Raw genomic sequence first — 18,512 nt, forward strand, 5'->3', positions numbered from 1 at the left:
TGATAGCCCCGAGTTGTGACATGAGTCCAGGCCAGGCGGCAGGCAGGCCCAATCCGATCCAATCCTCCACTTTGCTCTGCTGGCTGGGCCTCTACTGCGCTGATTGCTAGTATCACCTGCCGTCTAGCAACCAGTGACGTCACCGTCATCACGTGACAGCCAGGAGAGCAAGGCCCCAGCATTCAGAGCGGAGGAGGATTTTAGTTCCTCCTCCGCATTATGCAGCTGGTAACCATCCATCCCAGTCTTTAAACTTGCACTTGTAGTAAAGAAGTGATGTGGTATGTTGATCTTTATTGAGTTTACATAATGTAGGAATTATTTTTTGCTCAGTTGTGGATTGTATCTCATTTCCAAAGTATGTTGTGCTGACTGAGCTATTGGTACTACTGATAGAATAATTAAATGAATCAGAAATCTTTCTTTAACCACTTTTTTGCAATAAGGCACTGTGTAATTTTACCAACAGTTGCGCGGTCGTGCGATGCTGTAGCCAAATCAAAGTGATGGCCTTTTTTTCCCCACGAATAGAGCTTTCTTTTGATGGTATTTGATCACCACTGCAGTTTTTATTTTTTTTGTGTCAGAAGCAAAAAAAAGAGGGACAATTTAAAAAAAAAAAAAACAATATTTTTTACTTTCTGCTATAAAACATCCAATGAAAAAATATAAAAAAATCTTATTTCTTCATCATTTTATTCCAATATGTATTCTGCTACGTTTTTGGTAAAAAAAAAAAAAATCCCAAAAAGTGTATATTGATTGGTTTGCGCAAAAGCTATAGGATCTACAATCTATGGGATAGATTTATGGCATTTTTATTTATTTTATTTTTCTTACTAGAAATGGCGGCGATCAGTGACTTATAGCGGGACTGCGACATTGCAGCATACAAATTGGTCACTTCAGGGGGCATTGGGTGGAGCTTGGGCGGGACTTACTTTAAAATGTAAGAGGGGTTATCAAATTTACCTTTGGGCTTAAGCCCCTGTTTTTTTTTCCCACCTAGCAACGCCTCTGGCCAGCACACAGCAAACATGACAGTATAAGTGAACCAAAAAACCCAATAACAGAATACTTGACTAATAACTAAGAAACAGAAGTCTAACAACTAACTATATATACATTATATACAAAATGGGGAACCCTATGAAGCAGGGGAAAAGTGAAGATACAGGGAGCAGATGGGAAGGGTAAACAAAATTGGGATCAGGAACAAGGGGGAGCAGGTACAAGTCAGCAGGATATAGGGTACAGTGTAGGAAGCAAGAGCAAGATCTAGGCACACAGCAGCAAAGCATTGGATCGGGAGGCACTTACCCGGGGAGGGCCTAAATACCCTCCTAGCACCCAGCATCAGATGGAAACTTATTACTAGATTCTGCTAGCTGCTGGGAGACACCCACTAGTGGACACTGGAATTAAAATCCTCTGCCCAGGGAGCCGCAGTGCCACCTGCAGGTGATCCAGATCCTTAAATGCCAATTCCCAGGTTCAATCCCTCAGCTAATACCCTTTTTGAGTTACTGTATATGCTCAGTAACTCAAATAGTGATGCTGTGATCCTGAGACACAGTTTCATTGGGGCAGGGAATAGAAACGCGGGACTGTACAGGCAAGTCCAGGACAGTTAGCATCTATGCAACAGAACCCCATGTGGCTGCCCCTCCCTTTCCCAGAGTGCTGCTGTAGATGTTTTTTTTTATTAGGACAAGTTTAGGTATTTAAGCTAGCTTTGAATAAAAATACATTTAAGATGGTTTCACATCTAAACGTTGTGGTAACACATACATTTTATTCCACATTATCATAACGCACAATAATGGTTAGTTGAAGTGCTGTTCATTTACAGTGCATCTGTAAAGTATTCACAGTGCTTCACTTTTTCCACATTGTGGTATATTACAGCCTTATTCCAAAATGGATTAAATTCATTATTTTCCTCAAAATTCTACAAACAATACCCCATAATGGCAACATTAAAGAAATTTGTTTGAAATCTTTACAAATTTATTTAAAATTTAAAAAAAATAAAAAATCACATGTACATAAGTATTCATAGTCCTTGTTATGACACTCAAAATTTAGCTCAGGTTCATCCTGTTTCCACTGATCATCCTTGAGATGTTTATACAACTTGATTAGAGTCCACCTGTGGTAAATTCAGTTGATTAGACATTACTTTCTGTATAAGGCCCCACAGTTAACAGTGCATGTCAGAGCACAAACAAAGGAATGCCATGAAGTCCAAGGAATTGTCTGAAGACCTCCGAGACAGGATTGTATTGAGGCACAGATCTAGGGAAGGGTACAGAAGAATGTCTGCAGCATTGAAGGTCCCAATGAGCACAGTGTCCTCCATCATCCGTAAATGGAAGAAGTTTGGAACCACCAGGACTCTTCCTAGAGCAGGCCGCCCGGCCAAACTGAGTGATCGGGGAGAAGGGTCTTAGTCAGGGAGATGACCAAGAACCCGATGGTCACCATGGCAAAGCTCCAGCATTTCTCTGTGGAGAGTGGAGAAAGGAGAACCTTCCAGAAGAACAACTATCTCTGCATTACTCCAGCAGTCAGGCCTGTATGGTAGAGTGGGGCGAAGGTTCATCTTCCAACAGGACAACGACCCTAAGGATACAGCCAAGATAACAAAGGAGTGGCTATGGGACAACTCTGTGAATGTCCTTGAGTGGCCCAGCCAGAGCCCAGTCTTGAACCTGATTGAACATCTCTGGAGAGATCTGAAAATGGTTGTGTGCCGGCAATCCCCATCCATCCTGATGGAGCATGAGAGGTCCTGCAAAGAAAAGTTAGAGAAATTGCCCAAAAATAGGTGTGCCAAGTGTGTAGCATCATAATCAAAAACACTTAAGGCTGTACAGTAACTGGTTTAAAAGGGGCTTCAACAAGTATTAAGCAAAGCTGTGAATATTTATGTACATGTGATTTTTTTTGTTTTTGATTTTTAATAAATGTAGCACTGTCCCCGTAGGGCTTGCTGTGTGATGACTTCTTGGGCCTCCTCTTATTACCTGCAAACAGTCACTTAGGGACAGTTCACACATCCATCCTTACTCCCAATGACTTGTTACTCAATAAACAGTCCAGGGGTTTTGGTTTTATATTTATTGTGGAACTTGGATGGGAGAAGGGAATAGTGAGATACTCCAAAAAGAACTATTTACAGTTGATAAGGCCAACTCTTACTTGGCCTCACCAGATTATTTGTGGAAGCAGACACACTGCTTTAACCAGACTGCCACTTGTATGTACGAATTAAGTCTTCTTGCTCTCTCTAGCAGCAGACTTGTTGCAACTACTTTATCTTCAGGACACTCTCTAGCATCCCCTTGACAGACAACCATCCACTGACCCTTCCTCAGAAGGGATGGCCCTCTCAGAACAGGCCCCACGACACAAATCTGTACACACTGTAAGCAGAATCAGATCCTCTCCAGTATCTCACTTCCAGTCAGCTCTGCAAGACCTCTGGGTTCAGCTCCTCTCTGACTCTCTGGCCCTCAGGACCACCTGAGACCACACGGCAGCTTCTACCGAGGGGGCGGGGCAACTCAGAGGCCCCGATCTCCAGCTGAAGGACCCCTAGCACATGTGCCTTTGGCATTTATACAGTATCCCAGCATGCACCAAGGCATTTATTTATTTTTTTGGTTTAGTTTTAAGTAGGGTGAGGTATCCTCCAGGAAAGCTTGTTCTCTGATTATGCATTACTATGTCCAAGTGTTTGTTTTCTCATGGAAGATCACACCTTACAGAGGAACCTTAATTTGCCACTGAGATTTCCATGTCTATTCTTATCCAGCTGTTCTCAACCAGGGTTCCATAGAACTCTAGAGTTCTTCCAAAGATTGCTAGGGGTTTCCTGAGCTGTGGATGATTGAACTGCCCTCAGATTGTTCCTGTTTAATTCCAGGTCCAACACTGCTTGGCAGAGCCAGTGGCATAACATGCTCCTTTTAGTTGTCTCTAAGGGCGGCATTCTGACAACCCCTTTAACCACTTAAGCCCCGGAAGATTTTACCCCCATTCCGACCAGGGGGTATTTTGCGATTCGGCACTGCGTGACTTAAACGGACAATTGCGCGGTCGTGCGACGCTGTACCTAAACGAATTTGGCGTCCTTTTTTTTCCACAAACAGAGCTTTCTTTTGGTGGTATTTGATCACCTGTGCAATTTTTTGATCACGCGCTATAAACAAAAAAAGAGCGTCAATTTTGCAAAAATAGCAATATTTTTCACATTTTTTTATATGAAATTCCCCCCAAAAAAAATGTAAAAATCAAAATTTTTTAACATTTTCGGCCAATTTGTTTTATGCTACCTATGTTTGGTAAAAAAAATCGCAAAAAGCGTATTTTGATTGGTTTGCGCAAAAGTTATCGCGTTTACTAACAAAGGGAAAGATTTTTGTCATTTTTGTTGTTTTTTTTTTTTTAACGCGTAATGGCGGCGATCTGCGATTTTTTTTGCGGTACTGCGACATTGCGGCGGACAGATCGGACCCTTGACTGACATTTTTGACACTTTTGGGGTTACCAGTGACATTTCTACAGTAATCAGTGCTATATATATGCACTGTTACTGTAAAAATACACTGGTAGTGAAGGGGTTAACTTTATTTGGGAGGGAGGGGCTGTGTGTGTCCCTAGGGGCGTGCTTTCTACTGTGATTGGCTGTGGCTTCAGCTGTAAGGACACTGATCAACGGATCTACATAGTAAATCCATGTGCTCAGTGTCTTTGCAGCGAGGAGAATGACAGGCAGCTTGTTTACACAAGCTGCCTGACATTCTCCCTCTCCCCCGCCGATCGCCGAGTGGACGGCGGACATCGGGTCCGCTGGTCACACGCGCGGGGGGGGTCCGTGACCACGCGGGAGCGGGAGCGCGCCTCCGGGGGCGTGCGCTCGCTCCCTAGACCCTCACAAGCAAGCAACGTAGCCCTACGTTAGTTTGCCTGTGAGGGGCTGACCGCCGACGTAGATAGTCGTGCGGCGGTCGGCAAGTGGTTAAGAGGGTAATTTTTCCCCCGACTAACAACGTAAGGGGCATTTTTCCCACTGTCCACCAATGTATGGGGCATTTTTCCTTTTGACCACCAATTTAAAGTGCATTCATCTCACTGACCACCAAAGTAAGGGCGATTTTCATACTGACCACCAATGTAAGGAACATTCTTCCTACTGACCACCAATGTGAATTCATTTTATCTCAGGTTCCATGAGATTGGAAATTATTTGGAAAAGTTCCTCTGGGGTAAAAAGATTGATAAAAGGCTGTTCTAATGAAAGCAGCTGAGACCTCTGTTTCCTTTGTTAGAAACAGACTGAATGTAAGGGACATTTTTCCTGTTGACCACCAATATAAATTGCATTCTTCTCACTGACCACCAAATTAAGGGGCATTTTACAACTGACCACCAATGTAAGGGACAGTCTTCCTACTGACCACCAAGGTAAGGAACATTCTTCCTACTGGCCAACAATGTAAGGAGCATTCTTCCCACTGACCCCCAAAGTAAGGGACATTCTCCTCAGTGACCACCAATGTAATGAGCATTCTTCCAACTGACCACCAATGTAAGTGACATTCTTTCCATTGACCACCAATGTAAGGGACATTTTTCCCACTGACCACCAAGGTAGGGGACATTCCAATCATTGACCACCAATGTAAGGAGCATTCTTCCTACTGACCACCATTGTAAGGGACATTCTCACTGACCAGCAATGTAAGGAGCATTTTTCCCACTGACCACCAATGTAAGGAGCATTCTTCCCACTAACCACCAATATAATGGACATTCTTCTCACTAACCACCAATGTAAGGGACATTCTTCTCACTGACCACCAATGTAAGGGACATTCTTTTCACTGGCCACCAAGGTGAGGGATATTCTTCCCACTAACCACCAATGTAAGTGGCATTCTTCTCACTGACCACCAAGGTAAGGGACATTCTTCTCACTGACCACCAATATAAGGGGCATTCTTCTCACTAACCACCAATGTAAGGGACATTCTTCTCACTGACCACCAATGTAAGGGACATTCTTTTCACTGGCCACCAAGGTGAGGGACATTCTTCCCACTAACCACCAATGTAAGGGACATTCTTTTCACTGACCACCAATGTAAGGGACATTCTTTTCACTGGCCACCAAGGTGAGGGATATTCTTCCCACTAACCACCAATGTAAGGGGCATTCTTCTCACTGACCACCAAGGTAAGGGACATTCTTCTCACTGACCACCAATATAAGGGGCATTCTTCTCACTAACCACCAATATAAGGGACATTCTTCTCACTGACCACCAATGTAAGGGACATTCTTTTCACTGGCCACCAAGGTGAGGGACATTCTTCCCACTAACCACCAATGTAAGGGACATTCTTCTCACTGACCACCAAGGTAAGGGGCATTCTTCTCACTGACCACCAATGTAAGGGGCGTTCTTCTCACTGACCACCAATGTAAGGGGCATTCTTCTCACTGACCACCAAGGTAAAGGATATTCTTCTCACTGACCACCAAGGTAAGGGACATTCTTCTCACTGAACTCCAAGGTAAAGGATATTCTTCCCACTGACCACCAATGTGACACATTCTTCCCACTGACCACCAATGTAAGGGGCATTCTTCTCACTGACCACCAAGGTAAAGGATATTCTTCCCACTGACCACCAATGTAAGGGACATTCTTCTCACTGACCACCAATGTAAGGGGCATTCTTCTCACTGACCACCAAGGTAAAGGATATTCTTCCCACTGACCACCAAGGTGACGCATTCTTCCCACTGACCCCTGGCACAGGTGAATTCATTTTATCTCAAGTTCCATGAGATTGGAAAATATTTGTAGAGTTCCTCTGGGGTAAGAAGATTGATAAAAGGCTGTTCTAATGAAAGCAGCTGAGACCTCCGTTTTCTTTGTTAGAAACAGACTGAAGTAACTGACAACAGCAGTTCAGACAAACACTGCAGTATGTTTTTATTTAACCCCAAATAAAGTAAATGCAAACAAATCAAACCAACCGGTACCTTCGGGTATAGAAAATAATAAATATAATATACTTTGTCTATCTTGTGTTTTGACAAATTGAAAACTGAACTGCATGAAATCTAGTTATTTAGAAAGCTGTCAGCTTGGGTGGAGGACAGATTAGATATTAGTAACTCTATGTGTGCTCCCTGGATGAGGCTTCAACCAACCAATATCCAGCACTCTAACGTACTTTAATATCTAATATCTCTTCATTATTGGGTGTTTATTTCTTAGCCTTATTGGGTATTGTTTTTTTTTTTCTGCTGTCTCCTAACCCATACACCCTGGTGGCATGATGACCTTTTCAAAGCCAGGGTGTGGACTGCCAACCAGTCCGGTTTTCACCTTGCATTTTATCTAACAGTTAATGAAATCAACTGAAATCTGAAATTTTGTGCTAATTTTTTTCACCAATTTGTCTTTTCCAAACCTCATGTACACTATATTGTCAAAAGTATTAGGGCGCCTGCCTTTACACACACATGAACTTTAGTAGTATTGCAGTCTTAGTCTGTAGGGTTCAATATTGAGTTGGCCCACCCTTTGCAGCTATAATAGATTCAACTCTTCTGGGAAGGCTGTCCACAAGGTTTAGGAGTGTGTCTATGAGAATGTTTGACCATACTTCCAGAAGCGCATTTATGAGGTTAGGCACTGATGTTGGACGAGAAGGCCTGTCTCACAGTCTCCGCTCTAATTTATCCCAAAGGTGTTCTACTGGGTTGCGGTCAGGACTCTGGTAACTCTGGTAAATTCTGTTGGAACCACAGTCAGGAACGCAGCCAAAGTAGTGCAAAATTGCTTTGCAACACGCAGTTGAGGGGGCAGAGTCTAGACAAAAAATGAGCATAGTAAAAGCAAGCTTACCAAAAAAACACATGGTCAGGAAGCAACGCATTAGGCAAGTGAGGTGGGAGGTGTATGACCTACCAGTTTACAATAAACAACATGGCTTCAGCCTAAGAATGTGTTCCAACAGGTAGATCAGTGAGACGTAGATCATACCAATATGCAGTCCAAAAACCTAAAGAATGTGAGGGATAGGCTAACTAGCTGGGAAAAAGAAAATTTAGTGTTCTAGGAAAGAACACTAAATTGTGGCTCCATCCCCCTAAGGAAGCCACATGTCCCTGTGGCGTAACACGTAGGGGTTGGGTAGCAGGAAGGCACGGCGATTGTACCCTGCAGGAGAATCTGTGCCAGTGGCTTGTGAGTTGTCACGGACACAACAAATAAGCAAGGAATTTAAGCGTTTTTAGTGTGGTGCGCTCTAAGTAGGGATAGAACATTTATCGGCAAAGCCGATATGCCCTTTCCCCGATATATCGGTATCGGCCCAAGAAATAGCCGATATTGTCGATATTTTTGTGATGTCATTCTGCCTTCTTAGGCCGCCTCCCTCGCCTTGGACAGCCTTGTCTGGAGTTGGGACTAGTCTCGTGGGAGTGTATCACAGCCATACACCCACCCACAGCAGCCCGGTGCCAGCCAGCCACTCACATCCACAGGCCCTGTACCAGCCAGCCACAGGCACCGTACCAGCGAGCCAGCCAGTCACCCACAGGCCCTGTACCAGCCAGCCAGCCACCCACAGGCCCTGTACCAGCCCGCCAGCCATCCACAGGCCCTGTACCTTCCAGCCACAGGCACTCTACCAGCCAGCCACAGGCCCTTTAACAGCCAGCCACCCACAGCCCCTGTGCCAGCCACCCACCCGCCACAGGGTGCAAGCCAGCCACCCACCCGGCACAGGGTGCCAGCTAGCCACCCACCCGCCACAGGGTGCAAGCCAGCCACCCACCCGCCACAGGGTGCCAGCCAGCCACCCACCACAGGGTGCCAGCAAGTCAGCCATTAGGCATTAAACAAAAATTAACATGTTCAGTACCAGATTTGTGTCAAAAATTGTCTTTATTTTTCAAAACTTTAAATGTACAAAATATCGGCCCATATCGGCCGATACCGATACATTGTGACCAAAATATCTGTATCGGTATGGGCCCTGAAAAAACTATATCGGTCTATCCCTAGCTCTAAGCATCTGAAATTTGTGAAGAGACACTCATGTGGATTTTTAATAAATTATACTTGGTTGTGCAATATTAGCGCTATTGGCAATTTTTTTACATGGTAAGACCATCACGAGGTGAGGAGACACAGCAGAAGCATTAAGAAGGACAAGGAGTTCATTAAATTTTAGTCCTGCTAGAACTTACAAGAGTTCTTTGACCAAACTTAAATGTGAGGTCACATTTGTGCAGGTGAGAGCACACCTAAAGGAGGAGCACGAGTGAGGTGGTGCACTGGCACTTTATTTGAGCACTTAACACGGCTGAAAGAGAACATAGTGAAAATTACAAGGGGCCACGGGTAGATAGACAGCCATATGGCAATATAAATAGACTGTCTACACTGGATGTTACATTAGAGACTGCAATAACTACTTACTCATTATTTTTTTTGCACTCATATTATGTGAATTTGCTATTATTACTTTTATATGTTTTTATTCATATTTATTGTTCATTGGTAGCATTGTTGCAACAGAGTTGTATAGTCAGAGGCGTAACTAGAACCTTCAGGGCCCCGGTGCAAGAAACCATAAAGGGCCCCCCGAACCCCTGGCAGCACAGTAGGGGGCGGACCAGGGGAGCACACAGGGGCCCAGAGACATCAGAACACAAGTGAACTGGATAGGAGGGTGGGCAGGGCAGCATACAGAGGAACCAATCTCCTCCATTTTCCTCCTGCAGCTACAGAAGGAAAAAGGAGGACAGTGATTTATCTACATGCTGCCCCACCGCTCCTCCTATTCAGGTGTACAGGGGAGCTGCATGGGCCCCCTGGAGCATGGGGCCCGGTTGCAATTGCAACCCCTGCAACCCCTGTAGTTACGCCCCTGTGTATACTTACTCTGATGTAAGTAATCACGGAAAGAGGGATTTGGATACATTTAATCACTTTTTTTTTTTTTGTAGAGTTTACACTTTATATTATTTTGTTAATTTACACTGGGCAAAAAAAGCGTTGCACATTATATGTTTCGTTTAATTATGATGCACACTAATATGGGGATGTGAGAAGTGCTAGCAGCTGCTGTTTTAGATCATCACATTGGATATAGTTGCTCGCAAGATCCTAACGAGTAAAGGATGAAAGATGCAGCAAAGAGCAGATTAAAGAAAGTAAAGGAAAGACAGGGCAGAAAGATCAGTAGAGGAATAAAGGAGAAGCGGGAAAAGAACAGTGAAAGAGGTAGGAAGGAAGGGAGGAGGGTGTCCCATTCTCCGAGAGGGATCAGTCTGTGGGTCTATCTTGGGTAAGTACAATTGTAGGCAAAGGGACATAGGCTATTAGAAAAGATCTAATGTCCATGGGGAGTATACTGTATATACAGTACATATTTGTGATATCGTTGGGGTTTTACTCAAGTCTAGTGCTTTCCATCAAGTTCAGACCAGCCAGGAAAGTTCTTTTTCAGGGCTCTTGGCCCACTTATATTTTAAAGAAAAGTTAAAAAATAACTTACAGGATTACCCTCACAAGGGATTTAGGCACTAGAACATACATTTTCCAGTTTCCTGGCTATACAGGATTTGTAGCCCCTAAGTCTGTCTCTTGTACAGAGTCACCACTTTGTCTCAGCTTTACGACCAATCAAATGCATATCCGGGCTGCACAGGCTGCTGCCTAAAGACACACTATCACCTACAGCCTATCAAGCAATGACCTGGCCAGATCTGGCCACCTCTTCTGGAGCCCAGGGTAGACACTCTCATAATGTCTTTCACATTGATTAAGGCTGTGCACACCTGCACCATCAGGCTGAAGGTCTCCAGTAAAATATGAACACAGGATTAGAGGCTTCATCTCTTCAAAGACTCTTCAAAGTCTCTGGACTCCAGAACCCAATCCTAGAGTTACCAGGCACAGAGAATAAAAGCAAAAGCCATTTTATTCATTGAGATTAAACATTCTGAAGCCCCTCAGCCTGCATCAGTGAGAACCCTGTGTGACATTTAATCCTTTTTCCATTGTGGCAGGGCACAGGACACACATACAGTATATATATACAGTGGGTACGGAAAGTATTCAGACCCCCTTAAATTTTTCACTCTTTGTTATATTGCAGCCATTTGCTAAAATCATTTAGGTTCATTCTTCTTCCTCATGAATGTACACATAGCACCCCATACTGACAGAAAAACACAGAATTGTTGACATTGTTGCAGATTTATTAAAAAAGAAAAACTGAAATATCACATGGTCCTAAGTATTCAGACCATTTGCTCAGTATTTAGTAGAAGCCCCCTTTTGATCTAATACAGCCAGGAGTCTTTTTGGGAAAGATGCAACAAGTCTTTCACATCTGGATTTGGGGATCCTCTGCCATTCCTCCTAGCAGATCCTCTCCAGTTCTGTCAGGTTGGATGGTAAACGTTGGTGGACAGCCATTTTTAGGTCTCTCCAGAGATGCTCAATTGGGTTTAAGTCAGGGCTCTGGCTGGGCCATTCAAGAACAGTCACGGAGTTGTTGTGAAGCCACTCCTTCGTTATTTTAGCTGTGTGCTTAGGGTCATTGTCTTGTTGGAAGGTAAACCTTCGGCCCAGTCTGAGGTCCAGAGCACTCTGGAGAAGGTTTTTGTCCAGGATATCCTTGTACTTGGCCGCATTCATCTTTCCCTCGATTGCAACCAGTCGTCCTGTCCCTGCAGCTGAAAAACACCCCCACAGCATGATGCTGCCACCACCATGCTTCACTGTTGGGACTGTATTGGACAGGTGATGAGCAGTGCCTGGTTTTCTCCACACATACCTCTTAGAATTAAGGCCAAAAAGTTCTATTTTGGTCTCATCAGACCAGAGAATCTTATTTCTCACCATCTTGGAGTTCTTCAGGTGTTTTTTAGCAAACTCCATGCGGGCTTTCATGTGTCTTACACTGAGGAGAGGCTTCTGTCGGGCCACTCTGCCATAAAGCCCCGACTGGTGGAGGGCTGCAGTGATGGTTGACTTTCTACAACTTTCTCCTATCTCCTGACTGCATCTCTGGAGCTCAGCCACAGTGATCTTTGGGTTCTTCTTTACCTCTCTCACCAAGGCTCTTCTCCCCCGATAGCTCAGTTTGGCCGGACGGCCAGCTCTAGGAAGGGTTCTGGTTGTCCCAAACGTCTTCCATTTGAGGATTATGGAGGCCACTGTGCTCTTAGGAACCTTAAGTGCAGCAGAAATCTTTTTGTAACCTTGGCCAGATCTGTGCCTTGCCACAATTCTGTCTCTGAGCTCTTCAGGCAGTTCCTTTGACCTCATGATTCTCATTTGCTCTGACATGCTTTGTGATCTGGAAGGTCTTATATAGACAGGTGTGTGGCTTTCCTAATCAAGTCCAATCAGTATAATCAAACACAGCTGGACTCAAATGAAGGTGTAGAACCATCTCAAGGATGATCAGAAGAAATGGAAAGCACCTGAGTTAAATATATGAGTGTCACAGCAAAGGGTCTGAATACTTAGGACCATGTGATATTTCAGTTTTTCTTTTTTAATAAATCTGCAACAATGTCAACAATTCTGTGTTTTTCTGTCAGTATGGGGTGCTATGTGTACATTCATGAGGAAGAAGAATGAACCTAAATGATTTTAGCAAATGGCTGCAATATAACAAAGAGTGAAAAATGTAAGGGGGTCTGAATACTTTCCGTACCCACTGTATATATATATATATATATATATATATATATATATATATATATATATATATATAGATATATATGTACACACACTCTCACCAACCACTTTATTAGGTACACCTTGCTAGTATTGGGTTTGACTCCTTTTGCCTTCAGAACTGCCTTTATTCTTCGTGGTATAGATTCAACAAAGTGTTGGAAACATGTTGCTGCAGATTTGTCAGCTGCACATCCATGATGTAAATCTCCCGCTTCACCACATCCCAAAGATGCTCGATTGAATTAAGAACTGGTGAGTGTGGAGGCCATTGGAGTACAGTGACCTCATTGTCATGTTCAAGAAACCAGTGGTGAGATGATTTGAGCTTTGTGACATGGTGCATTATCCTGCTGGAAGGAGCCATCAGAAGATGGGTACACTGTAGACATAAAGGGATGGACATGGTCAGCAACAATACTCAGGTAGGCCGTGGCATTTAAATGATGCTCAGTTGGTACTAAGGGGCCCAAAGTGTGCCAAGAAAATATCCCCCACACCATTACACCACCGCCATCAGCATGAACCATTGATATAAGGCAGGATGAATCCATGCTTTCATGTTTACGCCAAAATCTGACCCTACCTAGCAGCTGAAATCGAGACTCATCAGACCAGGCAACGTTTTTCCACTCTTTTATTGTCCAATTTTGGTGAGCCTGTGTGAATTGTAGCTTCAGTTTCCTGTTCTTAGCTGACAGAAGTTGCACCAGGTGTGGTCTTCTGCTTCTGCTACTGTAGCATATCTGCTTCAAGGTTTGATGTGTTGTGCATTCAGAGATGGTATTCTGCATACCTTGGTTGTAACAAGTGGTTATTTTTAGTTGCTGTTGCTTTTCTATCATCTTGAACCAGTCTGTCCATTCTCCTCTGACCTCTGACATCAACAAAGCATTTTTGTCCACACAACTGCCGCTCACTGGATATTTTCTTTTTCGGACCATTCTCTGTAAACCCTAGAGATGGTTGTGCAGTTTTTGAACTACTCAGACCAACCGGTCTGGAACCAACAACAATGCCACGTTCAAAGTCACTTAAAATCCCCTTTTTCTGCTCGGTTTGAACTTCAACAAGTTGTCTTCACCACATCTAGATTTCTAAATGCATTGAGTTGCTGCCATGTGATTTTTTTTTAATTGAAAGGTGAAGTTCCGCTACCTCCGGCTCTAAATCTGTTCTTCCCCCTCACAACAATCATTTGTAAACACAGAAGCTCAGCTTCTGTGTTTAGTAGTGACAGCGCTCCACTCCAGGCAGCTTGCACAGCTCCCTCCCTGCCCAGCAGTCAAGGCTGGAAGAAGGGGGTGCAGGTGACCAGGGAGCAGTGTGGCTATGAGCAGGGAAGAGGCATCAAAACTAGTGATCGACCGATTATTGACAAAGCCGATATATCGAGGGCCGATATGCACTTTCCCCGATATATCAGAATCAGCCACCAAGGTGACCGATATTGCCGATATTTCGGGAAAGTGTTTGTACCGGAGTGATTCCTGCAGCTAGAGGCATCACCCTGATACCGGCGTCCATAGCCGACAGTCGGCTGTCTTGTAATGACAAGCGATGCGGCTGAGAAGACCTGGGAGACACCGGGCGACCAGCCTGCTAGGCCGCAGAAGACCCGATAAAAGCTGCATTCGGCTCTGATCGGGTCTCCATGTAAAAACCCGGAAGTGATGTCATGACATCACTTCTGGGTACTCGGCGCCAGATTAAAAAAAAATGACAGCATTCAAAACAGCCAAACTTGGCGTTTTGAATGCTTTTAAGTGCAGAGGAGGGGTGTGGGGTCTTTTAGACCCCCAGATCCCTCCACAAGAGTACCTGTCAATTGATAAAAAAAAAACATTTTTTAAATGTACCATAATATCAGCCAATATTGGCCGATACCGATATGCAATGGCCAAAATATCGATATCGGCAACGAAAAACCTATATCAGTCGATCACTAATCAAGATCCCCATCTGTTACCTGGAGAACAGATGCCGACGCCCCCCACTGGATGATCCCGCTACAGGCAAAGTGTGAGAGGCCGCAAAGCCGCATAGAGCGTGCAGGTAAGACAAGTGGAAGATGGTGGAGGGGGGGCAGAATATGAGGGCAGTGGAGGGGAAGAGTGGAAATGAGATGTCAACAGGGGTTCAGAGGTAAGGCGCTATGGAAGAGGGCTGAATTCTGCACCCTGTGCTGAGCAAGCCCTTGAATTCTGCATCCTGTTTGTAGTGCACCCATGAACTTTGCACCCTGTAAGTAGTGCACCCCTTAACTTTGCACTCTGTACATAGCATACCCCTGGACTTTGCACTCTGTGAGTAGCACACCCCTGGACTCTGCACTCTGTATGCAGTGCACCCCTGAACTCTATACTCTGTGCATAGTACACCCCTGGATTCTGCACCCTGTGCAGAGCACACCCCTGGACTTTGCACTCTGTATGTAGTGCACCCCTGAACTCTATACTCTGTGCATCCCTGGATTCTGCACTATATATATATATATATATATATATATACACAGTTTATATATATATATATATTTGTATATATATATATATATATATATATATATATATATTGTACATAGTATATTATGCAGACAGCATTCTTCCTTTAAAAAATGTACATTGCTTGAACAACTCCAGCAGTCAATCAACATCCACTGGCCGAAGATTGGCTTGACTTGCCAAACCATGATGCCCATTTTTACCTATCTTCCCTTCCATTACTGACGTGACAGCTGGATCTACTCTAAAGGCACCATTTCGCTTTAATTTGGCCATCAGGGACTAAAGTCTAGACTAAATTACTCCCTAAAATATATATACCTAAACATTTGCGTGTCAACATAAAAGAGGACGTTGGCTGCAATTCTTTAAGAAGAGAGTCTACAGTGTTGAATTAATGAATTGGGATAGCTGCTGGTGGAACTAAGTATTAGGGAGTAGCTTGTTAGCTTAACCCTATCATCTCATACGAATTACCTCATTTGTTAGTTGCCTATTGTAAAAATGTTATCTGTAAAAATTTTTTCCTTGCAGGGAGGACTGGGACTTTTAATGAGTCACATAGTCATCTTCCTCCCCGCTCCATCTCTCTCTCTCTCTCTCTTTCTCTGCAATGTCTTCTTAGTTCTTGGCAGCCGAGCTTGTAACTTGAGACATTAATTACTAGCACAGTGTGTTGTTTATCCTCCTTATTAACACACCTGTGCTGTTGGTACTGTGTACGAGTCGCTGTCTCGCTTCACGTGTGCTTTTGTCCTGTCAGAATGGTGTCCGCTCTTCCACTGGAAATAGAGGGATTACTGATTAACCCCTTGAGAGCAGCCTGCACCATGCCTGAACATTGATTTCCGATAGGGAATGCGGGGATTCAGAGGCTGGAGAGTCAAGGGTCTGCCGCATTTGAGATGGTGCGCTTTATAAAAACGGAAAAAATATATAAAAATATATTGGCTTTGTGATGTAGAAAACGGAATCAAATTTCTCCATCTCCGTACAATTTTAGGTCTGCTCTGATGGATCTTGCAAGATTAAAGCACAGTGGTAATTACACCTTGTGCTTTTGCCTAATTAGTGCAATATTTTCTTATTTTACTTTTCTTAAAATGTCTGGCCTCCATGACAAATAAACAAGTGAGCCTAATTACTGGTTCTCCTACTACTTTAGGTAGGCCATTTATAATATCATACACTGCCTGCCTGCATTGCAGGTAGATGAGATGTATGACACAATAGCAGACATTAAATGTGTGTGTTTAATACTGTTCAAATACTTTATTTTAGTTTTAGATAGGCTCTGGAGGGTTGGTTTGAACCTGTGATTCTTCCTGTGGCAAGTTTTACATTCCATAGTTCTCATCCCAACCTTTACTATGGCTATTAGGAGACTGCCATATTTGATGGGTTCTTTGTGTCCTTATTCCATATTATATAATGATTTCACCGCTGTGTTTAACCTACTGTTGTCCGTCTTAAACCTTATTTTCAGGTATAGATTGCTCACTCTAAAATTGTGGGCTTCTCAAAAAAAAAAAAAATTGATCTCTAATTTTCCTAAGACCAATTCAACCCAGACCAGAGCCTTGTAATAGTATTATATACAGTAAGTAATAGTGTCATCTGAGTTGTGATGTTTTTTTTTTTTTTTCAAATATACTTTAAAAGAGACCCCAGTATGGACCAAGTGACACAGTTGCTTGCCCTAAAGCAGAGATAGAGATATCAGCTGTAGTGGGGCGTTGAATCTTGGAGCCTTGGAAGGTCTAACTTCAAGGATCTCCAGGGTTTTTAAGAAATTGTTGCATTTTTTTTACAGGACCCTGACCACCTTAAACTGAGCAATCTTTTTTTGACAGACTTACTGTTTACAGTTAGGAGAGCGGTAGAATGTGTTTCTACATGCTACTGATGTTGGGCTGCTCCCACTACTACAATATTCCTGCCTACAAATGGCTTGAGTAAATAAACCTTTCAGAAAGTGTTCAATTTCTCTTTTTCTTCTACACTCTCCATAAAGTTTGTACTTTTTGATTAGTCTTCCAATACAGGTTAACCCCCTTTGCTTCTCTTTGCAGGTTCGTGCGAGTGCCATTGCCCAGGACGCAGACCAAAATTACGACTATGCCAGTAACAGTGTGATCCTCCACCTGGATGCAGGAGATGAAGTCTACATTAAGCTGGACGGTGGTAAAGCTCATGGGGGCAATAACAACAAGTACAGTACCTTCTCTGGGTTCATCATTTACTCAGACTGAGAAGGCCCCTGTGTGGACAGCGCCCAGGCTCACCTTCACTGCCAGGAAGCAAGGAGCCCACCAGAGAAGCATGGGCTAGCTACCTGGAACACTTATGTCCCCTACACCGCACCTTGTGTGCCTGGGGTTGTGTAGCTGCCTCCCCTTCTCTATGAGTCTTCATCTCTTGTGTCCTTATCTCACTCCTGCACTTTCTCCTATGCTTCACTGTGTCTCTGCTCAATAAGACCTTGCTACTGCCATCTTGTTTTAACTGCCCTCCCCCATAAGCGCTATTATATCCCATTACTGGAGCTCATGTCACTTTACCTTTTCTTCCAATGTTCGCAGTGATCTGCTTTCCCATGATATGTCCTTCAATAGCTTACAGTTGAGACACTTATTTTTCTCTTGCTAATGGAACTAAAGACGTCATTTGAACATGACATCTGTGACCTGACATTGCTAAGAACTGAGTCTCATCCCATGTAAAAATTGGCCTAGTCCAAGCAACATGACCCTCTTCAACTAGGTGGATCTTTAAACATAATGTTCTTTGCATTTCACAGTTTTTTTGTGTTCTCCTTTCATAAATGAATTTTCCTACCTGGCTTCATCCTTGCATACCCAGAAAAGCCTAAGCATCTTTTAACACTTCTTTTTCTAATAATCCTAATCATATAACAAGGCCTATGCATGATTACCTCTGTAAAGACTGATGCTTGCATGCCTCTACTACACCTCATCTTAAAAAACCTCCACCAAACCCCCGTATGTATTCTCACTGCCAAGCCTACTTTATGCTCATGCAACATTTCATCCTTCTCAATATGTACCATGACTTATGCACAAACACCTCAGCCAACTGTAATGCATGTATCCTTTTGCCTCATATTTTCATCCTTCCATCCCATAGCATGCATTTGTCTCTTTATCAGACCTATAAAAATCAGCATTAATGCCTGTGTAGTACCTGCAACGCATTATTT

The 18,512-nt window shown here is 43.6% G+C and overlaps 1 protein-coding gene across 1 annotated transcript in view; it reads left to right on the forward strand.

Moving 5' to 3' along the window:
* The window catches only part of C1QL1 (complement C1q like 1), a 151,515-nt gene extending 133,203 nt beyond the window's left edge, over window positions 1-18,312 (forward strand). The window contains exon 2 of the mRNA XM_082271256.1: window positions 17,365-18,312. Within this exon, the coding sequence (XP_082127382.1) occupies window positions 17,365-17,544 (180 nt within the window). The 3' untranslated portion in view covers window positions 17,545-18,312. The remainder of the gene's footprint in view (window positions 1-17,364) is intronic.
* The last annotated feature ends 200 nt before the right edge of the window (window positions 18,313-18,512 follow it).

This window comes from Pelophylax lessonae, assembly GCF_965119305.1.
Source record: "Pelophylax lessonae genome assembly, chromosome: 11".
In the NCBI taxonomy this organism is placed as follows: domain Eukaryota; kingdom Metazoa; phylum Chordata; class Amphibia; order Anura; family Ranidae; genus Pelophylax; species Pelophylax lessonae.